The sequence below is a fragment of the Schistocerca gregaria genome, chromosome 2, assembly GCF_023897955.1.
Source record: "Schistocerca gregaria isolate iqSchGreg1 chromosome 2, iqSchGreg1.2, whole genome shotgun sequence".
Classification (NCBI taxonomy): Eukaryota; Metazoa; Arthropoda; class Insecta; order Orthoptera; family Acrididae; genus Schistocerca; species Schistocerca gregaria.
Genome location: NC_064921.1, coordinates 356,478,507 through 356,503,340, shown reverse-complemented (window position 1 = coordinate 356,503,340; position 24,834 = coordinate 356,478,507). Strand labels below are relative to the sequence as shown.

General features: G+C 43.6%; 1 protein-coding gene across 1 annotated transcript in view; it reads right to left on the bottom strand.

Moving 5' to 3' along the window:
* The window catches only part of LOC126337054 (circadian clock-controlled protein daywake-like), a 54,198-nt gene that overhangs the window by 18,119 nt on the left and 11,245 nt on the right, over positions 1–24,834 (bottom strand). Inside the window, exons 2-3 of the mRNA XM_050001381.1 lie at positions 7,208–7,300; positions 214–349 (exon numbers count right to left, since the gene is read on the bottom strand). Coding sequence (XP_049857338.1) covers positions 214–349; positions 7,208–7,300 — 229 coding nt within the window. The remainder of the gene's footprint in view (positions 1–213; positions 350–7,207; positions 7,301–24,834) is intronic.

Below are 24,834 nucleotides of genomic sequence, written 5' to 3'. Positions count from 1 at the left end.
CCAAAAGTTTTAGTCGCTGAGATGGATATTTATTATCCAAATCGCAACGTTTGCTCAGAAGAATCCCCCAATGTTCTTCACATTCCTACTGGCGCCCGTGGTCTGGGATCCTGTAGGCCTCATGACTACTGGTTCGGTACTCTACGTTAAATGAGTGTGATATTTTAGGCGTAACGCGCTGCCCCCTGGGAGTCCAGAGCGGCGCGCACTTACACAGAGGAGCGGAACTCGATGTCGGAGATGCCGTGCAGGCGCACGTTACGCAGCGTGATGTTGAGGCCGCGGTCCGCCACGCTCACCTCGCTGATCACCAGCGGCTGCATGCTGGGCACCCGGTACTTGGGGTCTCCTGCAACAGCACGAGTAACAGGTGTGGAGCGGCAACGGGCTTCAGGTGTAGCGACAATGCCTTCGAATACACACGTTTTACGAGGGCCTGTTGAAAAGTAATGCTTCCGAATTTTTTGAAAGGAAACTCTTAAACCTTTTTGAATAAAAGGAACGTTATTGACATTCTACACCTTCATTATTGACATCTATATATTTATTCCTCAGCATAGTCACTCTGGCAACGAAGACATTTCTCCTAACAAGAGACAACTTTATTTATATCGTCGCTGTAGAATGTTTATTGACGGGGCCACAGCCGCACCTTTCTTGCACCGCATCATCATTTTCAAATTGAAGTACTCGAACGTGTTCTTTGCCTTTTGGAAACAGATGAAAACCAGACAGTGAACCCAGGGTGCTCGATTACTGAAGAGGTCGCAGTGCTCATGTATGGTCTGGCATTGTCATGCTGAAGAAGAGGGTGATCAATGTGTGGACAGAATTCGAAACTCGATTCCCTCAAGCTGTTCCACACTCACCGACATAGTTACGTTACAAATCGCCATGTTACTCGTTTCAAGGCATGACTTTCCAACACGCCCTCGTATACGAACGATGAAAAAAACAATCTTTTGTCAGTATGGCGCTAAGTTGCTTACTGTGAAATTTTGTTTTATGTTGGTACATTTTACGCAGTAACGTAAGTCATGTCTCAACGTGATTTGGGTAATACCGTTGTCTGCAGGTTTTTCTGAATTAGCCATGTTCCGTGTGTTCTCAAATGGATAAACTGTGAACTGCGTGGTCTCCAAACTTTCGTTCTTGACGATTGTGACAACCGAATTTCATTGAAAGTTTTCGAATGTTTACAAAACGTCGATGGCTGGCAATATTGGCACGTTATCGCACCTCTGTCGGAATTGGTCCAGGTGAACGACTTCCCGAAACAGCAACCACAGATGGAAAACACCGAGGAAGTGTAGAGTGTGGTGTTAGAGTATGAAAACCTGAAGTATTCTATTTGTACCTAGTGTGATTGGCTTATCAGTAAACAGAATGTATCGTGTTTTACAATAAATTATAAGAAAACTATCTGCAAGGTGGTCGTCGTGTAGTTTAATGCAGGAAAAGAGATTGCGGAAATAAATGTCTCCTCATGTTCAGATCTTATTCAAACAAATTAAAACTTTTTGTTAATATTGCACTGGCTTGAGTGATACATCCACCACTTCTATACATAAATGAAACTGCAGTCTAAGTACTAAGTAGTCGGAAGAAGCCAGTAACCCTGCACGAATTCCTTTTTTTCTGACAGAATGGTCTGGTCATTGTTTTTTCTTAGGCATAACAGATTCCTGTTGAAGCTTACACAAACAACTGGTGAGTACGGAGGCTAGCTCTCTGTACAAAGCAAGTCATTGTGAGCAACGGAAGAAAAGAGTACTTGAAAAGAAGCCCTGAGACCTCGTACTCATAAATTCATTAATGGAATGAACCGGCGCACAAAGGATCTTCAGCAACGAAATCTGAAGCATCAATTGTTAGAATATCCAACTCATTTCTCAAACGTGGGATCTGCTAACATTCGTCTAATTCCCACGTGTGACAGCATTAGTGACTGCAAGCTATGAGAGCCTTCGTCAAGAATAATGGTTCACATACTGAAAATAGTTATAGGAAGAAACGATGGACTAAGTGCGTGTATCTGAACTGGATCTACGACGAGAAATATGTGCATTTTGAACCAAAAATCCCAGACGAGAATGTCTCGAAGAGCTGGAGATGTTATACAGGATAATTAAAAAAATCGCTATATTCTGTTAGTTATGAAATGCAGCACAAATAGGGAATCAGTTCATCAGAGAGTTAAATATAACTTTAGCGTACCTACAAATGAGAATGTCGAGAAAATTCAGCGTTGCCTCCTTTTTGAAATTGTTCCGATGTCAAGGACATTTTGCATGTTGGAAGTACCAGCGATGCTTGTGCTCTCGCACCGTGAAATTGCACGTTTTGTAATGAATCTGGCTATTAAAAATAAAATACGCTCGCAGGGATGTTTAATGTTGTAATGTAATAACCTTGGAGGTACATATAACACCGGGAGAGTGAGCTACAGACTTAGGCTTCAAATTGTTTTGAAACCGCGCCGCCTTGTTGGATGCCCCAGAACATTGGCAGATTATTGCTTACGATAAATTCTTGTTATAGCGTCTGTCGTGTGCGCGCAGGAGTTAAATGGAAAATGTTACATTGTTTTCGTGAATAACACAGTGTCAGGATGGTATTTTCAGACTTTTTTCTAATGTTAAATGAATATTTGAAGCAATAATACGACTTATTTCGTCTCGTTCACGTAACGCACTTTTTGTCATATGCTTCGGATAACCAGAATAGAAGTTCGTTATGTGAAACGCTGCTATAATAATACAGCTTTTTCCTTAATATGTTCTGAGAAAAGCGATATTCGGTCTATACACTCCTCCAGAAAATACATGCTCTACTTTGCTGTGTTTGGTCGGCTGCCAATCTTTCCTTCTGATACAGTTACTAAAAGAGCTTCTCGGCTTGAAATAATAGTAAATACGACGTCAAATGACAATTTTTATTAAGATAACTTTCAAGGTGAGCAACACAGTTCTGTAGTATCAGAATACTTCCCCCATTTTCTGGATACAAGTAAGATATGTACAAAAAGATATATATATACACTCCTGGAAATGGAAAAAGGAACACACTGACACCGGTGTGTCAGACCCACCATACTTGCTCCGGACACTGCGAGAGGGCTGTACAAACAATGATCACACGCACGGCACAGCGGACACATCAGGAACCGCGGTGTTGGCCGTCGAATGGCGCTAGCTCCGCAGCATTTGTGCACCGCCGCCGTCAGTGTCAGCCAGTTTGCCGTGGCATACGAAGCTCCACCGCAGTCTTTAACACTGGTAGCATGCCGCGACAGCGTGGACGTGAACCGTATGTGCAGCTGACGGACTTTGAGCGAGGGCGTATAGTGGGCATGCGGGAGGCCGGGTGGACGTACCGCAGAATTGCTCAACACGTGGGGCGTGAGGTCTCCACAGTACATCGATGTTGTCACCAGTGGTCGGCGGAAGGTGCACGTGCCCGGCGACCTGGGACCGGACCGCAGCGACGCACGGATGCACGCCAAGACCGAAGGATCCTACGCAGTGCCGTAGGGGACCGCACCGCCACTTCCCAGCAAATTAGGGACACTGTTGCTCCTGGAGTATCGGCGAGGACCATTCGCAACCATCTCCATGAAGCTGAGCTACTGTCCCGCACACCGTTAGGCCGTCTTCCGCTCACGCCCCAACATCGTGTAGCCCGCCTCCAGTGGTGTTGCGACAGGCGTGAATGAAGGGACGAATGGAGACGTGTCGTCTTCAGCCATGAGAGTCGCTTCTGCCTTGGTGCCAATGATGGTCGTATGCGTGTTTGGCGCCGTGCAGGTGAGCGCCACAATCCGGACTGCATACGACCGAGGCACACAGGGCCAACACCCGGCATCATGGTGTGGAGAGCGATCTCCTACACTGGCCGTACACCTCTGGTGATCGTCGAGGGGAAACTGAATAGTGCACGGTACATCCAAACCGTCATCGAACCCATCTTTCTACCATTCCTAGACCAGCAAGGGAACTTTCTGTTCCAACAGGACAATGCACGTCCGCATGTATCCCGTGCCACCCAACGTGCTCTAGAAGGTGTAAGTGAAATACCCTGGCCAGCAAGATCTCCGGATCTGTCCCCCATTGAGCATGTTTGGAACTGGATGAAGCGTCGTCTCACGCGGTGTGCACGTCCAGCACGAACGCTGGTCCAACTGAGGCGCCAGGTGGAAATGGCATGGCAAGCCGTTCCACAGGACTACATCCAGTATCTCTACGATCGTCTCCATGGGAGAATAGCAGCCTGCATTGCTCCAAAAGGTGGATATACACTGTACTAATGCCGACATTGTGCATGCTCTGTTGCCTGTGTCTATGTGCCTGTGGTTCTGTCAGTGTGATCATGTGATGTATCTGACCCCAGGAATGTGTCAATAAAGTTTCCCCTTCCTGGGACAATGAATTCACGGTGTTCTTATTTCAATTTCCAGGAGTGTATATAACTTTTAATTCTTCCGACCAAAGTGAATTCAGAACGTTTGACCTCTTAACTAGGAAACTACCTCATTTGTCTTGATAGGCCGGCCGGGGTGGCCGAGCGTTTATAGGCGCTACAGTCTGAAACTTCGCGACCGCTACGGTCGCAGGTTCGAATCCTGCCTCGGGCATGGATGTGTGTGATGTCCTTAGGTTAGTTAGGTTTAAGTAGTTCTATGTTCTATGGGACTGATGGCCTCAGACGTTAAGTCCCACAGTGCTCAGAGCCATTTGAATTTTGTCTTGATAGGGGTGTGTGACCCTATATTTATATTCTGGAAAAAAACCTTGATTAGCAGTTAATTGCAATGATGAACGAAATCATTATGATCACCTGCTGGGCTAAACATTGGTCCAATTTGGGATCAAAACACAGCAGCAATGCTGGGTGACATGGATTCGCCAAGTCTGGTAGGTTTTTGAAGGTCCGTGCCACAACATCAGAATTTTGCTATAGTGAAGCACGGTCATAAGCTAACGTTGATGTCTTGGCCACAAAACTCGTCTCATCTGAACTAGAAGCAACAAGTATGGGATACAGTCGGCCGCCAGCTTGGGACATAAACCCGCTACTGCTGATTACTTCCTGATGAGACCTGAATAGCGATGCCTTTGGTAGAAATGCCAGTGGGCAGGCATATGACCGTATAGTACGTTTAGTGACTTGATTTTTGGGCTCTGTAAGTTCCTACACAGACTTGTGGTCCAGTATTCTAAACTCGCTAATGTCGGTTAATTCCCCACATTTTTGTAAGCATAGCGCAGAGCACAGGTACCTAACACCCATAAATTGTCGGTGGTCGTGGAGCTTATAAGCCATGGGTTTTATAAGTATAAATTTACCAGGGCTGCCCTGTACCCTCCAGGGTAGCCGAGAGCGCTAATGCGCTGCATCCTGGACTCGGATAGGCGCGCCGAACGCCGAAGCCCGGTATTCCAGCCAGCCTCGATGTGGTTTTAGGTGGTTTTCCTCATCCCACTAGGTGAATACCAACGGGTTGGTTCTCACGTTCCGCTTCAGTTACACGACTCCCCGACATTTGAACACTTTCGTACTATTTCATGGCTTACACTAGACACAGACAGCTGGGGTAAACTACTTACATCCCGGGGGAGGGTTGGGGTGGCAGCAGGAAGGGCATCCGGCCACCCTCTGCAACTAACAATGCCAAATCCGTAATAACATGGCCGATCCCGCGTTAAAAATCGGGACAAAGGCCGAAAGGAAGACAGCAAAGGCTGGGATGAGCAACATGTAGCTGACGAGTGAGGCCGCAGTGCAAAGTGAGCGACGTGTATGCCGGAAAACAGGATGGGACAGCCGACCCACGAAAGGCTGTGCTGCCGTCTCCGGAAAATTCCGCGGCGTTAAATAAACCGCATTGTCGAAAGCTAGCTTGCAGCACTCTCACACAGCGAGGTTCTGAGTGTATGCAACTATGAATTATGTATTCAGAAAAAGAACACAAGAAATCGCAACAGCATAACGATCCTAACTAAGTTATTACTACCGATGCATTACAAAGAATTTAGAATGTTGTCGAAGTTTATATAACTTTGTTATGTATAAGAAATATTCATGACTACAATGTGTCACAATCAAGTGACATTTCATGTGAAAGAAAATGAAGACATCTCCAGAAAGAGCCTACATGACACATTGCTACACGAAAAGACGAATTTATAAACACAAACATTGTATTGCAATGATTGTGGGCAAAACAGAAAGTCCGCTACAGTAACACAACCAATGTCCTCTGCGTAAATAATTTGTATTATTGTTCTTTATTTAGGTATTAGTATGAAATTCTAGTACTGTTGTGTGTCATTTCAGTAAAGCAGTAACGCAGGGCATGTAAATTGTGAACTTCACTAGGTTCCAACAGATCCGATTCAAAGTGTAAATTACTTTTCCAAAACATAATTTCAGCTATATAGAAAATTAATCTGTCTCATACTGGAATGCAGAGGTAATGTAAAAATATATCTTATTTGGTTAGTATAACGTATGTTCAAAAATTGTAAATAATTTGAGATGATGGTACAGAAGTTAAGAGCTAACATGACTCGAGTAGTGATCACAAGAGTAAGTCGACGTCGGAGAGAGCAGAGCGGGGCTAGGTGTTCTTTTGTCAGTGTCCTTGTTTGGGGTGCGTTTGTTAACGTGGTAGGAATTTGGAACTTATTCACCTCAGTAAAAATAGTTTGCATGTGTGGAGATGCGCGTTATTCGTCATGAGTTAGCTTGTCTTGATCTTTGTATGTTACTCGGTTACTGAATAGACTGTGTGAACTAGATAAATGTCAGATCAACATGGGAACAAGTAGGGCTCGTCTGCTGCTAAGCTCTACGTTCAACAGCGTGCACTGAGCGGTCTGGTCTGAAACACTTGTATCTTCACCAGCGCGGCACTCAGTCCCCAGATTTGCCACAGATTGCCACCTACCGGGCATTAAAGAGCGGATAAGCCTCCGGTCTTCTTGTTCTGTGATGAGAAGTGGACGTCAAACGCCTGGCCATCTTCTCCAGCCCATGCTTCGCTCGAATCAGTCCCCTTTCGTCTCAGCTCCATTTGTATTCTCTTCCTGCCACGTCAAATGCTCGCGTTGCCAGCAACGGGGAGTGGCCATAATATTGTGGCTCGTCTGTGTATGTCAGAAATGGCGCAAAAAACGTTACAAATATTGTGGATGAAATGTCTCACCTTTTAGGATGGATGGTATTGCCTCTCGACCATTCTTCAGTGAACATTCATTCAGGCCAGGATCGTTTATTTTGCAAGGCTTGATGTAGCTCGCTGGAACAGAAAAAAAAAAATGTATCGTTTAGTGTAGAAATAACAGGCGTTACAAAAAGAAATAGATGCGATGGAATTACCTTAATAATTAACAACTAAACTCTACAATTCCATGCGACGGCTGTTTGATGAAAAAAATTCAGTGCGCCTGTACAACCAACATCTGAAATACTACGGGAATCAGAACTCTGTCGTTCCTGTGGGCGAGTGGGAAGCTGGGAATTTGGGTCTGAAATGAAGCGCGTCCACATGAGGGTGGAGGTTGCGGCAACCGTTCTAAAGGAGCAGGGCATCCTGAACCGACACACATTTTCAAATCTCGTCGTTGCATTTCCGCTTTGCCCTGCGCGACTTTCCTTTCTATCTCTTTACCATCCAGTTCCTATTCCCCTACTCCCCAACCCCCCCGCCAATTATACATGTAATCGTAAACAAGATCGCTTGAGAAAAGCACATTGATGTTAACTAACGTGTGCAGTAAGACCAATGGTCCGTTCGTTCGTTGTATTCTACTGGTGTTATGAGATAATCATCTGTACTCTACAGGGTGTACAGGCCCGTTCACGGTAGTACACGCTATCAACGTGTTCCAAAGGACTGCGAGTGAAAATGCAATTTTTCCGAGGATCACATCCAGGAATTCTATTGATTACACAATTACAGGGTCGAGTGTTTTGGATAGCCCTTGCCCTAGTGACCATTTGTATAGCTATCAGAAGAACGAGCCTTCTGGAGCTACCCTATATCACAGCATCAAAATTTAAACATTACACGTTTCCTGTAGCCCAGGCAAATTGAGCGAATAGGTTGGTTCTGTTGCGTTAGGTGTGGTCCGGGGTGGATCTTAGGCGGCTTATAAATGCATCATTTGTTTATGAGCGGCTACTGAGGAAACCTCGAAAAACCATGAATTCTGGCAATGAAAAGTACCAATTATGGGGATAATCACTTCTGTAATTGCTATTCAAGGCAGACCGTCAAACTTTTACCATATGTTCTTAAGATTAAGTTCTCGGGGAACCTAGAAACTTTTTCGGTACCATCAACCGTTACCGAGATCCAGAGGTTGAAGGTTACCGTACTTATGATCGTAAAACGTGCAGGTAATATACAGTCTGAGGACTAAATGTGGTTTTAACTGATGTAGAGAATACATAGCAAAGATTCTAGGGTCATCGCAAGGGTTTTAAGGTCACTTTTCACCAATAAAATTTTACGACGCGCTCCATCTGTACGATGGGCGCTTTACTTCTGTACAGATAAACCGAAAATGGTACTGTGATGGCAGAAATCGGCTAAAAAGGATCTTAAAATGTCTGCCACAAATTATGTAATACTGGAGAGACTGTAAGTTCAGTAAAATATTTCTAATAACGATTTTACTCCTTTCAGATATAAACCTTAAGCCTAGCATTTCCAATGACTTGCGTTCGATAAGTAAAGTATACAGAAAAAATGAAAAAGTATATCGTTTTGTGTTCATCTTACATTATGTGTACTTTTTTGTTGTTTATATGTGCCAAAGTATGTACAGTAATGTGTCGAAGTACTTAAATAAAGCGTCGAAACTTAAATGACTTACAGAATTGGTTTTATGTAAGTAGCACACCTTGCTTTATCAGGGAAAAGAGGGAAACCAAGAAAAAAATGCACCTGTTAGCACAAAAAAGGCAAATATGATCCCCTTTTAAAAAAACTTTGACAGAGGTGGGGAACCAGCTGCCCCAATTCACATTCCACCTTCCCCAACAAATATTTTGGCATGCGAACATATTCGCGCTTTTTTGTGCACAAAGAGAATAGCAGGAGATACAATGACGATGGGACAGACAGGAGACAGTGCTAGTGGAGAGAAAGAGAGTGGAGACATTGACGGTCAGTGAGAGAAAATGGCAATAGAAGAGAAAGAGAGGTAGATGGAGATAGATGCAGTGGAAGCAAAAGAGAGAGTAGACGCCTGTGGGTCTCCCAGACCGGCGAACTTTAACACGTAGGTACAGGGGAGGGCGAACGTTTAAATGTAATTTTAAACACTGGGCATAAGGTAAAAACTAGTTGGATCAGCCAGGATCTTTGAACTGCCTAGTTATGGTGCAGACAGTGGCAGTGGGAAAGTAGTCAAAAGGAGAGAGTGTAAGTAGAGTAGACAGTGGCAATGAGATATGACGTAAATCAGTGAGAGAAAAAGAAGATTGTGGGAGAGAGGTATAAAGTCTAAGAAAAAAGGAAAAAAAGACGCAGCATGAAGGAATTATCTGAATGGAATAGAAATTATTAGATGTGAGGTAAGTGTAAAGCAATCAAATGATTACAATTTTATAAAAACTGAATGATCTATTCATGAGAAAGAGCTTTACAAACTGAGCAAGTCAATAACGTGCTGGAATTTATGCACGCAGTTACTAGGCTTGGCATTGTACTTACAATTAGTACCAAATCGAGTAACTGCCTGAAAATGGCCAGAGGTGGACCAACTCGCTGTTAGCTTGCTCTTTCTCTTGAATAAATCATCCAATTTTTCTGAAACTTTTATCATTAGCTTGTATTTGGTTGGTGCATAAGTTCGTAGAGTTTTTGTTTTACATGTTAGCATTCCGGTTATTGTTTGTCATGTTTTACTTGTAGTCCACGGTTGCTATCTGAATTTACACACGGTCATTTTGTCATCTGGACGTAGTGAATGATACTGTGGACGACACGAAGTGGATTAGCAAGTGGAGAAATCGGAACATTTACGACACATTCTTCTGTTTGAGAGAAGTAGAGGGATAATAGCAGCAGTAATCAGAAAATTTGCTTCATGTATGGGGGTAACACCACTTGACAGAGCACGGCAAGAAAACGAGTGTCTCATTATAAGGATAATTATTTTGACATTACTGACTTTTCACGTTCGGGAAGACTTCCGGGGTAGAAAAAGATCGTTTAAACGCATTCATCCACAATGATCGACGTCAGTGTATTCGAGAAATACCAAATGTGAAGAACTGTGATCATCGTGCGACTTTTCCATGCAATGTAGCAGGTTCAAAACTCGTGTGTACTTTTTTCTTTTTTTTGTCATCAAGCTACTTACTGATTTGATGCGGCCGGCCACGAATTCCTTTCCTGTGCTAACCTCTTCATCTCAGAGTAGCACTTGCAAACCTACGTCGTCAATTATTTGCTTGACGTATTCCAATCTCTGTCTTCCTCTACAGTTTTTGCCCTCTACAGCTCCCTCTAGTACCATGGAAGTCATTCCCTCATGTCTTAGCAGATGTCCTAACATCCTGTCCCTTCTCCTTATCAGTGTTTTCCACATATTCCTTTCCTCTCCGATTCTGCGTAGAACCTCCTCATTCCTTACCTTATCAGACCACCTAATTTTCAACATTCGTCTATAGCACCACATCTCAAATGCTTCGATTCTCTTCTGTTCCGGTATTCTCACAGTCCATGTTTCACTACCATACAATGGTGTACTCCTGACGTACACCCTCAGAAATTTCTTCCTCAAATTAAGGCCGGTATTTGATATTAGTAGACTTCTCTTGGCCAGAAATGCCTTTTTTGCCATAGAGAGTCTGCTTTTGATGTCCTCCTTCCTCCGTCCGTCATTGGTTATTTTACTGCCTAGGTAGTAGAATTCCTTAACTTAATTGACTTCGTGACCATCAATCCTGATGTTAAGTTTCTCGCTGTTCTCATTTCTACTACTTCTCATTACCTTCGTCTTTCTCCGATTTACTCTCAAACCATACTGTGTACTCATTAGACTCTTCATTCCGTTCAGCAGATCATTTAATTCTTCTTCACTTTCACTCAGGATAGCAATGTCATCAGCGAATCGTACCATTGATATCCTTTCACCTTGTATTTAAATTCCACTCCTTAACCTTTCTTTTATTTCCATCATTGCTTCCTCGATGTACAGATTGAAGAGTAGGAGCGAAAGTCTACAGCCTTGTCTTATTCCCTTCATAATACGAGCACTTCGTTCTTGATCGTCCACTATTATTATTCCCTCTTGGTTGTTGTACATATTGTATATGACCCGTCTCTCCCTATAGCTTACCCCTACTTTTTTCAGAATCTTGAACAGCTTACCCCATTTTATATTGTCGAACGCTTTTTCCAGGTCGACAAATCCTATGAACGTGTCTTGTTTTTTGTTTAGCCTTGCTTCCATTATTAGTCGTATCGTCAGACTTGCCTCTCTCGTGCCTTTACTTTTCCTAAAGCCAAACTGATCGTCACCTAGCGCATTCTCAATTTTCTTTTCCATTCTTCTGTATATTATTCTTGTAAGCAGCTTCGATGCATGAGCTATTAAGCTGATTGTGCGATAATTCTCGTACTTGTCAGCTCTTGCCGTCTTCGGAATTGTGTGGATGATGCTTTTCCGAAAGTCAGATGGTATGTCGCCAGACTCATATATTCTACACACCAACGTGAATAGTCGTTTTGTTGCCACTTCCCCTAATGATTTTAGAAATTCTGATGGAATGTTATCTATCCCTTCTGCCTTATTTGACCGTAAGTCCTCCAAAGCTCTTTTAAATTCCGATTCTAATACTGGATCCCCTATCTCTTCTAAATCGACTTCTGTTTCTTCTTCTATCACATCAGACAAATCTTCACCCTCATAGAGGCTTTCAATGTATTCTTTCCACCTATCTGCTCTCTCCTCTGCATTTAACAGTGGAATTCCCGTTGCACTCTTAACGGGTACGCCCTGCTATAAGCCAAAATCACAAAAGTCAAATGGCTGGTGGCCATATTCAGGCCTCTACTTTCAAGTTATCAATTAGCTCGTGGACAACAACGAACAATCCTATCCTGTATCATTATTGGTGATACGAAATGCAAAAATAAGGAAAAGAAAGGAATGGTTGAGCCCAAATAAAGCATTAACTCCCTGTACAAAGACCTGCCCGCATCCATAAGAGGTAATTTTATGCGTCTAGCGTATCTGTGGAGCTGTCGAGTAATACGAATTGCTTCTACTAGGAGAAATCATCATTCCTGACATTTATTCTCAACAACTGAAACGTCCAGAGGACGAAGTCCAAAAACAGCAACACGGAAGAGTGCGTGAAGTGATTCTACTCCGCTAACTTTCTGCTAGAGTTGCAAAAAACGATATACAGGTTGTTGAGTCATTCCGCATTCACTTTTTTCACTTGATCTTGCGCCTTCAGCTTTTCATCTTTTCCGCTATGTCGAACAACCTTCAAGGAACTTCCTTTCCGGATTAATATGCACTCCGAACATGGCTCGACGAGTTCTTCGCCTCAAAATCACATGGTATCTACAGTCGAGGAATCGAAAAGTTACCCGAGCGTTGGCCGGCTGCTGTAAACAGCGAAGGAGAATATATTATTGATGACTAAAGTCTCTGTTATGTGTGGCTGTTGTGTTTATTAAACTTATGGAAAAACGCTACGAACTTACGCACCAACCCAATGCTTCACATCTGTCGATTTTGGTCCATTCGGATGATTCTTTCGTGATCCGTAGTTCTTTCTGTCAGGCCAGGTCAGAAATTATTTTTTTCCTGGAAATAAAACCATGACCTTGCCATCCAGTCCTTTGAATTTAATTATGATTTTTCAGGTGTATAAAATATTCCGGGATGCTTCCCAAGAGGGGATACAACGCGTCCCCAAATGAGGACATTGTGTTCAAGAGGGTGCAGTGTAAGTCGAAAACTCAAAGTATTTTATTTGATTTTTATTTCATCAAAATCCATAAACTACACAAAGCTTACTCAATGATTATATGCATAAACTATGGCTTTGCCCTTGTGAAGAATGATAATCAGAGAAACATATTTTTTTCTATCCAGACATACTTGAATGTTACATTTTATACAATAAAATTTGATATTGTCTTTGCAGCCCGGTTTCTAGCACCTGTAAAACGATTTTTTGTCACTGGCCACTGGAAGATGCTCAACCTTGTCCAAGCGAACATCAGCTTCGGGACGAACTTCCACGTTGACCCGTTCTGAAGTACTTGGACTCTCACTAGAGGGACACCCCATTTTCCTGGCAGATGACTTATCTATTTTTGTCAGTACTTTGACCACATTTGCCCTAATGTGGAGCAAATCAAGTGTGTTATTTTAGGAACACCTAAATCTGATGCGTTTTTCTTGCAATCAGTCCATGCATTTAAACATGCAAAATCAATTGCATGAACAAGCATGGCTGTCGAAAATCGTGTTCGGTTTCAAAAGCAGCTCACTGCATGTTCCTTCGGGTGCAAAGCCCGCTAAATGCCCAATAGGCTGTCGCCTTGCCAGGTCCGGAAAAGCATCAGACTTACTAATCTGGACATTCAAAGCTACCTTTCAGGCTGTTACGATTACAATGGGTATTTTTCTTCTTCAGCTTTAGGTTGACTGCGGTATGACAAATCGTACGCAAAAATAACATCCTCGCTGCCAATCCATTGTCGTTTGGATGAGAAGAGTGTTTCGTGATAATCTCAGTCGCACTTATCATACAGTTAGCGGGCTTTGCGTCTAGGCTATTCAGCTTACAGTATACCGTATGGTACAAAATGTATGACCTCAGATGTTAAGCCCCAAAGTGCTCAGAGCCATTTGAACTTTCGCCTTTCTTAGACTCGGAGCATTGTGAAATCACCGTAAATGACTAAAAAGACAGCGAAATAATATCGTAAATTTCTATGCTATTACAACCTTTCATTCAGTGTCATTATTTGGAGACACATATAAAGCTATAAATATGTCCTTTACCTTTCGTTACGAATGACACCTTTAGTTTTCACCTTCAAGAATGCACCTTTCTACGCACAAATATATTTTTTGCCTAAACTCAGAAAATACTAAGCGGCTGATGGAAGGTACAAAGATTACTGGAAAGCGTCCATGTGACTGTTTGCTTTCAGTTTTGTTTTGTGGTATCAAAGATTGACAGAAGATGTCAACACCGTTCTCAGATAATCTCTCTGCTTGTGACAATATGAGGACAACAATCGCAAATGGTGAAGATTAACGAATTTTAATCTACTGTGCATTTATTTAGTATGTCCTTATATGAGGACGCCGTGACCGAAAGGGTTAAAACTCGCAATGGTGCGAAAGATTGCAATATTTATCGTCTAACGTATTACCAGTAACGGACCGGTACACAAAGGGCCATCATTTGAAGAAAATTTGATTCGCTTGTAAGGATTCCTACAGGAAAAAGAAGGAAGATAAGGGTTTAACGTCCCGTCGACAACGCGTTCGTTAGAGAGGGAGTGCTAGCTCTGGTTTTTACAAAGAAGGGGGAGGAACATGCCTGGAGCGGTTTAGGAAAATCACGGGACACCTATAACAGGGGAGTAGGACGCGTATTTGAACCATCGTCCTCCCGAATGCGAGTTTCGTGTGGAAATCAATCCACCACCTCGCTCGGTATTGTTGCTACAATACGAGTATGTTATTCCTGACCACTTAGTAGATGATCCTGAAAGACGAAGTGTATGGTATCCGCAAAATCCAAGTACGCTGGATAGGTGCTGAAGCCATTAACAGTATAAGAAAGAAATGTTCGCTCGTAAGTTGTCGTTACGACTGGAAGAACCAGTCTGAGTCCTGATTTACTTGTACGTAAATTGCCAATACCATTTCAGAAGCAAAGGCTAAGAACTTGCTGTGCAGTTTCAGAAGCTCAGAACATATTAAGAACAAAACCACAGTTAAGGATAAGGTCTGGTTTGAACGTGCTGTACAGCAGAGTGGGGCAAAATTGTAGACCTCTGCCCGGAGTTTAGAAACTGCTAATGTTTGGTTGCAACAGAGGCCACTCCTACAAGTACGGCTGCCGTGGAACTGGTTTGGCACATATCGCATTTCCAGTTGCTATAGTACCGGCCTCCGTCTCGCAGAGGCGTACTGCAGACATCGAGGCCGCCACGTGACTCTTGAAAGGCGACTCGTTTACCGGCTTCAAGGTTCATCCGGCAACTGAGAAGGCGGCCGCGTGCCCTCTGGAATGTACGAGCGATCTACTGATCCTCAGTCCCTGTCCCACGAACTAGTGACATCTACAAACTCCCTCTCACAGCGTGGCGGAGGGTGCATCCTGAACTGAGATCCTTTCTGTTGGGCGAGGGATGTCTCTGCCTGTTCGCCTATAGATGAATTGGAATTTCTTCGGTGTTGTCGTCGTCTCACTCTCGGAAGCTAATTTCTCGTCATTTGAAGAGGAATCATTTCTATCATGTACGACGTCTTTCTTTTAGAATTTCTCTCTCTGACTTCTTTCACGACATATGGTGAATAGTAAACATCGTCTGTGATTATTTCTTCTGGTAACGTGTTATGTAACGATCCCGAACTGAAGAACTGTGCTCAATTGTGTACGTGACATGAGTCCGATTTGAGGGTGACATTTTATCAGCTTTCCCAACAACGCCGGACGAGGTGGCCGAGCGGTTGAAGGCGCTACAGTCTGGAACCGCTACGGTCGCAGTTTCCAATCCAGCCTCGGGCGTGGATGTGTGTGCTGTCTTTAGGTTAGTTAGGTTTAAGTAGTTCTAATTTCTAGGGGACTGGTGACCTCAGAAGTTAATTCCCATAGTGCTCAGAGCCATTTGAACCATTTTCTTTCCCCCAACAACTGCATGTGTGTTGTAAGTAGGATGTTTAGATTCTTATATTGGTAATGCCACGTAGCGCTCTGTATGAAAATCACTGGCTGTGCTGTGTGCAGTCTGTGGCTGGTTTGCATTGTTGTTGGCTACTGTAGTGTTGGGCAGCTGGATGTGAACAGCGCAGTTGGAGGTGAGCCGCCAGCAGTGGTGTATGTGGGGAGAGAAATGGCGGAGTTTTGAGAGCGGATGATCTAGAAGTGTGTCCATCAGAGACAGTAAACTTGTATTATTGGATATCATGAATTGATACATATATGATATCCTTTGAACATTATTAAGGTAAATACATTGTTTGCTCTCTATCAAAATCTTTCATTTGCTAACTATGCCTGTCAGTAGTTAGTGCCTTCAGTAGTTAGAATCTTTTATATAGTTGGTGGTATTGGCTCTCGCTGTTTTGCGGTAGTTTGAGTAACGAAGAGTTTTGTGAGGTAAGTGATTCATGAAAGGTATAGGTTATTGTTAGTAAGGGCCATTCTTTTGTAGGCATTATTGAAAGTCAGACTGTGTTGCGCTAAAAATATTGTGTGTCACATTAGTGTTAATCAAAACAGGTAAACAGCGAAATGTCTGAGTACGTTCAATTCTGCTCAGCTGTTTGAAACTCAAATAACGTAAGAGGTTTATCAGCACAGTAATTTACTGATTTCTCTAAGGCGACGTTTCAATGTCACTGTCTAATTTTAGGTCACCCCAAGCAGCAATTTCAACATTTTGTCCGGTTATAGCGTACATTAAAAACGTAGCAAATTTTGAGACAAACGGTACGAAATTTTTCTTTTTCTGTTCAGGTACATTCCGATATATTTTCTCATATTCAGAATAAACAGCCAATCGTTTCACCATTGTTTTGTTAATCCTCAAGTTTTCCGGTATTTTATGCAGTTCTGTGTGTATAAAAAAGAACTGTTCGAAAGGGGTCTCAGAAATTTATCACTGGTAGCGAATCCAATCGTAAAGGTAGCCGGTCCCAAGACTGTAAAGCTGTTACAGGGTAGACTGTACTCAGAAATAATTATTAATAAAAAAAATTCGATATGTTGTGCTGTGTCTGATTTAATTAGCATTGATGTTATGCGATCTGGCCTTCCTGCGCGCAAATTTAAGGTGGCCGTCAGAAACGTTGTTGCCAACATGTACTTTGTATGGGTTCCTAAAACTGAACAAGAGAGCGATGCAAATAGAGACATGGGACGATAGTAAGGATCGAACCCTAGACAAAGGCATAGCAGTCTCTAGCACTATCATCTATGCTATGACAACAACTGATGGTAATTGTATCTGGCGGGCCGCTTGAAATAGCACACCTGATTGGCTAACTTCAACACCAACTAACCCGGAAACGGCGCAATATATCGAAACTTTTTTACTTAACAAATATTTCTCAGCACAGCCTACCCTGTAACGCGGCGTACAAAACCTGCCGTTTCGAAAGTGCACCCATCCTTCTCCCGAAAGCCATTTATCAGGCCCTTTGGAGTCAGATAAAGATTTTCAGACTGTTTCCGATCAACCTGAATACAACTAAATTAACCAGCTACGTTGTAGTCCTTCAAGTTATATCAACTGCAACAACTCGTTTAAAATACTACAGAAGCTGTGTCACCCTGTTAGTTAATAGGTAATAGGAAACAATTATTCGTTTGTGCTGATTTCGGTCTTGTAACTGAGAACATTGTTTTCGCAACATCCAGTCAGTTACGCTTCTCATATAGCAATGCACCAGTGTCGTCTTCTACTTGATTCTCCAGTGTGTGAAAACGAAAAACTGACAGTGGTGTCTTTTTTCCATCATATCTTGTATGCTAACCAGATATTATTTGTATGGAGCCCTTGTCACTTCTTGCAAATGTATTTGCAACATTTCATCATCCAGTAATTCACTGAAAAACCCTTAAAATCTGCAAATTTTTAGTTTAGTTTTAGTCTGCATTCACTACGCTAAGGTAGGGCCGATTGTTATAGAAAAGATTCACCGTACAATTGGTCCTTTTAACCCTAATCTGAGGGTAGGGCAGAGTGGTACTCAGTTGAGCAGTTACTATCATTTACTTTACAACAAAACGAAAGCTCCCGAATATCTAGATCGGAACCGTGGTGCAGGGAGCAGAGGTGTGGGTTTGGCGCTTTTGTTAATTTGTTACTGAAACAAAGTGTGCGTATATGTATGTTTAATGTACCAAAATACAGTATATCAGTCGGTCGAGTTGCAATGGAGTGAAAAACAATCGATGGCAAAATGAAGCATTCTTAGTAATGTTATAACACTTAAGAGTTGCAAGAAACTCTTAGCTTATAACTACTACTAACATATACAGTAGTCTGCTATGTTACTCTGATGAAAGCACTGCAACAGTTTTAAGACCTCGGTATAATATACGAGGGTTGGAAGCTAAATAGTGGCAACTATTTTTTCACAACCGTTACAAAATAGTTGCCCGTTTACACCTCCGCTGTTCTTCAAAGTAGTGACCAGGGTTGTGTGGAACCAGTTGCCAGCGATGTGGGAGGCGTAGTATACTGTTAGCAGAGCCTGTTCTGTTGATGGTGCGAATGGGGTGGTCTACTGGCTGTCGAATACCTGTAACAGTTCTGAAGCGAATGCCACGAAGTGGTTCCTTCATCTTCGGAATCAAATCAAAGTCACAAGGACTCAAGTGTGAGCCGGCCGGTGTGGGCGAGCGGTTCTAGGCGCTACAGTCTGGAACCGCACGACTGCTACTGTCGCAGGTTCGAATCCTGCCTCGGGCATGGGTGTGTCTGATGTCCTTCGGTTGGTTAGGATTAAGTAGTTCTACGTTATAGGGGACTGATGACCTCAGAAGTTAAGTCCCATAGAGCTCAGAGCCATTTTCACCATTTTGAGGAGTATGGTGGCTGGTATAGCACCTCCCAGTCCCATCGACCGAACAGAGCAGCCACAGGTTGCGCTGTACGCGCCCGCGCATTGTCGTGCAAAATGATGGGTGGGTTGCGGAGAAAGTGTCGCCGCTTCTTTCGCAAAGCTGGTCGCTCCAAAACCGAACATACTGTGCATTTGACGGTCTGCCGTGGAGGAACGTAATGCGTTAGGATAACACCATCACAGTCGTACACGAGAAACGCAATAACTTTAGACCGCTCCATCCGCCCCATCAACAGAACAGGCTCTGCTAACAGTATCATACGCCTTTCGCATCGCTGGCAACGGGTTCTACACAACGATGGTGACTACTTTGAAGGACAATAACATATGCTAACATGTAACACTTCATCGGTTGTGAATAAATAGTTGCCACTATTTAAGTTCCAACCCTGGTATTTAGTAGACAAGCACTTCGAATTTAATCTGGAACAATACACAGATGTTATGGGAGAAAAGTATAAGGATGTGGACTTAGTCCAGGGTTACGAGGAGACCATAGACGCCGTCACACTCTGTTCGTCGGGTGTGACGTTGCGCTGGCGCTGTCAAGGGCACTCTAGCCCACTGGCCGGTCTGCTAATCTCGGCCTCAGTTTGCACCCACGCCACGCGCCGCAGTGGCACGCCGCAGCGCAAGCCAATTGCTCCGCATCACAGCTGGTGGAGGTGATGGCTAACTGCCGACCTTCACTGTCTTTCTCTACCTTTCGGTGCTATTGTCTTAGCGTGTAGCGAGTCGTTTATTCCTTTCGTTTCCTTTCCATTTAACAGTTCCATACCAACTGGGGGGGGGGGGGTGGAGGGGTGTCAGTAACTAACCGAAGTTTCCAGTTCAGTCGTTTATTTAATAAATTCATGACAATTATCGTAATTATAATTTGCTACAATCGACAATAAGAACACCTTTTGGTTTACACTCATTGTTGAGTTATAGCGATTGTTATAACTGAAGGTGTAACAGATCAACATTCACCACTCGCAGTCAACCGGTAAACAGTGTGGTGAGTGGAAGCTAATATCTGTGGTGTCACCGCCAGACACCACACTTGCTAGGTGGTAGCCTTTAAATCAGCCGCGGTCCATTAGTATATGTCGGACCCGCGTGTCGCCACTATCAGTGATTGCAGGTCTAGTCTAGAGAGACTCCCTAGCACTCGCCCCAGTTGTACAGCTGACTTTACTAGCGATGGTTCACTGACTACAAACGCTCTCATTTGCAGAGACGACAGTTTAGCATAGCCGTCAGCTACGTCATTTGCTACGACCTAGCAAGGCGCTATATTCAGTTACTATCTATCCTGAACAGATAATATTGTGACTCAGGTACCGTCAAGAGCGACGTTCGTCTTTAATGGATTAATGTTAAGTATCAGACTAATTTCGTCCGCTTTCTGAATCCTCATTCCTTGTCATGTTCCAGACCTCACGTCAGTATACTTCTTCCCTCCTCACGCCAGCCTGCGTGAGCTAAAACGCGTGCATTTCGGCCTCCACTAGTAACACGGTGTTGGCTCTTCTGCCAACACAACAATATTTTTGTGTAATAACTTTGACATAAGATGAATCTGACAGCTGACGAAATTATAAAAATTTGCTTTGGAGTTCAGACTATGAATTTAGTGGTCAACTATCTGAAAGCTCAAGCAGTGAAACTGAAGATGTAGTCATGAAAATTCGAGATCAAGTAGTTTCTGACAGCAGCGAGTTGGATGAAAGTGAACAGGGTAAGTATTGATTTTTATTACTTTTTGCAGATATTTTGGAGAATATTTGGATAAGTGTCACGGTAGAGGGCTTAGTTTGCAAGTGTTTGATTCTGTTTTCATATTTTTATAGATATTCAACCAACAAGAAGACCACCCAGGCCGAAAGCACAAATTGATCAACTTGAAAAGGACACGGTGGCCCCGTCAATGGAAGAGAAGCCCTTACGTAAATCAAAGGAGGAGGTCTGTTGCTAACCTAATGAGAACCCCGAAAGGAACTAAGCCAGGGATAAAACCTGGTACACCAGGTAAAGCTTTTCTCACGTACTTCGATGATAACATCCTCGATAACATTTTGATGTGTACCAATCGAAAGCTTGGAAATCTTAGGGAATCATCTGAAGATGTTTTCATAAAGAATTCGAAAGAATTTGAAAGGGAAGAGGTTGTGTCAGCAATTGGAATTGTATTGAACTGTGGAGTCCATAGACAGAACAAGGACAGTGTACGTGATATATTTAGTAAAGCAAACTTTCCGATGTACCGAGCTTCATTTTTGGAGCATTGACTGAGGCTCTTACTGAAGTCCTTGCGTTTTTATGATGCTCTAACTCGAGCAGCTACAAAACAGACCGACAAATTTGCTCCTATCATAGATATATGGAACACGATAGTTAGTAAATTTCCTGAGTTTTATAATGCTAGTGAGTCAGTCACAGTGCATGAAGAACTTGTGACCTTCCATGGGCGATGCCCATTCAAGCTATATATTCCAACAAAACCAGGAAAATATGGAATAGAGGTGAACCTGTAATGTGATTCAGATACGAAATACTGCTTCGCTGCGGATCCCTACACTGGAAAGCACGCTAATGAGAAGAACCGTAACAGTGGCCCTGAAATAGTTAGAAGATTGATAGAAATGTCTAACTTAATACAATCTGGAAGAAATGTTACCATGGACAGAAAGTTCACTACCGTTTCACTAACGTCTGATCTTTTGAATGAGAAAATAACTACAGTTGGTACTATTCGAAGTGACAAACGCGATTTTCCTACAGAACTCAGTCCTGTTTTTCTAAAAAAGGCTACACCAGGAAGAATCCGATTTGCCTTTAGTGATGATGCCACTTTACTCAGTTACATGCCTAAGAAAGGAAAAGTTGTTACAGTATTGTCAACCCAACATCATGATATGAATGTGACGGAAGAGAAGCTAGACATCATCCTATTCTACAATTGTACAAAGTCAGGAGTGGATTCATTCGATAAGTGTGTAAGAACGTACAGCTGCCGTCGAGCAACGCGTCGATGGCCAATGGCGGTGTTTTTCAACTTGATTGACATTGCAGCATATAATTCGTATGTTGTATTTCAAGATACACACAAGGAATGGACAAAGAATTACCCAACAATGAGTTCTGGAAGAAAGAAGAAAGATCTTGCTAGTGAACTTCGTGACCTCAACATGAAAAGACGTGCTCAAAATGCTGTAGGCCTACACTCAAAATACGCTACAGCGTTATCAACTTTTGGATATGTGTGTAATCAAAACCAAGGTGCTGTGAGCAGAGGAAAAAACGTTACGGAGCCGAGACGGAAAGTAACGCGTGCAGCTGTTCATAATCTGCCAAAGAAAGGACGCTGTTACTTATGCGCCAGAAGCAAAGACTGTAAGTACATGAAGGTTTGCACTTCTTGCAGGAAGTATATCTGTACTGCACACACCAAGAAAGAAGATGTAGTTCGTATTGTAAAGTGTTCTGAATGTGAATCTGAGTAATCCTTGAAATTGTGAAATTAATACAAATAAATGTAAAAAAAACTATTTATTTTTTACTAAAAATGTTCCAGAAATCCTTTCCCAGTAATAATAATCAACATTTCAATCTTCTAATCGGCCAAAATTATGGAAATACATAAGTAATGTTATTTAACCTAGACAGAGAATCTGAGATGGCGTTGGCCAGTGCAACGTACAGCACTGGTATGCAACTGTTAATGTTTTCCAGCTGTTTTATGAGCAAACAACGATAACAGGTGAAATAAATACGGGGTGTTCCAAAAGTCTCTCCGCACTGCAGTATAATTGTTGCCCGCGCGTGCCGTATGTCGTTGTGAAAGTACCGAAATGAAATACAAGTTATTAATTTATTGAATAGTCATTCGTACTAGCAAATTTTCGCATTGTATGCTGAAAGTGTCCTCCCCCCCCCCCCCCCCCCCCCCCCTGTTGTTGAATACACAATTCAATCCGTCTAATCATGTTTCCAAACACAAGGTGTAACATTTGTTCTGTAACAGAAGCTGTGAAAGTTGATATTGCAGTTTTCAATTCATCGACTGATTTTGGACGGTTTTTATAGACAGTTAATTTCGCTGCACCCCAGAGGAAAAAGTCGGCTGGTGTTAGGTCAGGCGATCGTTGAGGCCAAAGTCCCTGTGAAATTATGCGATCACCAAAAACATCAGCAAGCAGTGACATTGAAACGCGAGCTGTATGCGCGGTTGCACCATCTTGTTGAAAATAATCGTTCAGTATTTCATTTAACAGAAGTTCTCTCTGGTTACAGAATATCATTGCAGTATCGTTGTGCGTTTATTGTTCCGTTGAAAAATAAAGCACCCACAATCCGACGTCTAGAAACTGCAATACAAATTTCTATTTTTAAAGAATGAAGTGGTTCCTAATGAGTACACAATGGATTTGCAGTACTCCACACACGAGAATTTTGCTAGTTCATGTACCTGGATAAATGAAACCACGCCTCATCAGTGAAAAACGTTTCATCAACAATATCCCTTCCATTTCGTTGAACGAAATTTTTGACCATTGACAATAATGCACGATTTTTCAGTTCTTGCAAGACTGTCACTTTGTATGGGAATACACTCCTGGAAATTGAAATAAGAACACCGTGAATTCATTGTCCCAGGAAGGGGAAACTTTATTGACACATTCCTGGGGTCAGATACATCACATGATCACACTGACAGAACCACAGGCACATAGACACAGGCAACAGAGCATGCACAATGTCGGCACTAGTACAGTGTATATCCACCTTTCGCAGCAATGCAGGCTGCTGTTCTCCCATGGAGACGATCGTAGAGATGCTGGATGTAGTCCTGTGGAACGGCTTGCCATGCCATTTCCACCTGGCGCCTCAGTTGGAACAGCGTTCGTGCTGGACGTGCAGACCACGTGAGACGACGCTTCATCCAGTCCCAAACATGCTCAATGGGGGACAGATCCGGAGATCTTGCTGGCCAGGGTAGTTGACCTACACCTTCTAGAGCACTTTGGGTGGCACGGGATACATGCGGACGTGCATTGTCCTGTTGGAACAGCAAGTTCCCTTGCCGGTCTAGGAATGGTAGAACGATGGGTTCGATGACGGTTAGGATGTAGCTTGCACTATTCGACGATCACCAGAGGTGTACGGCCAGTGTAGGAGATCGCTCCCCACACCATGATGCCGGGTGTTGGCCCTGTGTGCCTCGGTCGTATGCAGTCCTGATTGTGGCGCTCACCTGCACGGCGCCAAACACGCATACGACCATCATTGGCACCAAGGCAGAAGCGACTCTCATCGCTGAAGACGACACGTCTCCATTCGTCCCTCCATTCACGCCTGTCGCGACACCACTGGAGGCGGGCTGCACGATGTTGGGGCGTGAGCGGAAGACAGCCTAACGGTGTGCGGGACCGTAGCCCAGCTTCATGGAGATGGTTGCGAATGGTCCTCGCCGATACCCCAGGAGCAACAGTGTCCCTAATTTGCTGGGAAGTGGCGGTGCGATCCCCTACGGCACTGCGTAGGATCCTACGGTCTTGGCGTGCATCCGTGCGTCGCTGCGGTCCGGTCCCAAGTCGACGGGCACGTGCACCTTCCGCCGACCGCTGGCGACAACATCGATGTACTGTGGAGACCTCACGCCCCACGTGTTGATCAATTCGGCGGTACGTCCACCCGGCCTCCCGCATGCCCACTATACGCCCTCGCTCAAAGTCCGTCAACTGCACATACGGTTCAATTCCACGCTGTCGCGGCATGCTACCAGTGTTAAAGACTGCGATGGAGCTCCGTATGCCACGGCAAAGTGGCTGACACTGACGGCGGCGGTGCACAAATGCTGCGCAGCTAGCGCCATTCGACGGCCAACACCGCGGTTCCTGGTGTGTCCGCTGTGCCGTGCGTGTGATCATTGCTTGTACAGCCCTCTCGCAGTGTCCGGAGCAAGTATGGTGGGTCTGACACCCCGGTGTCA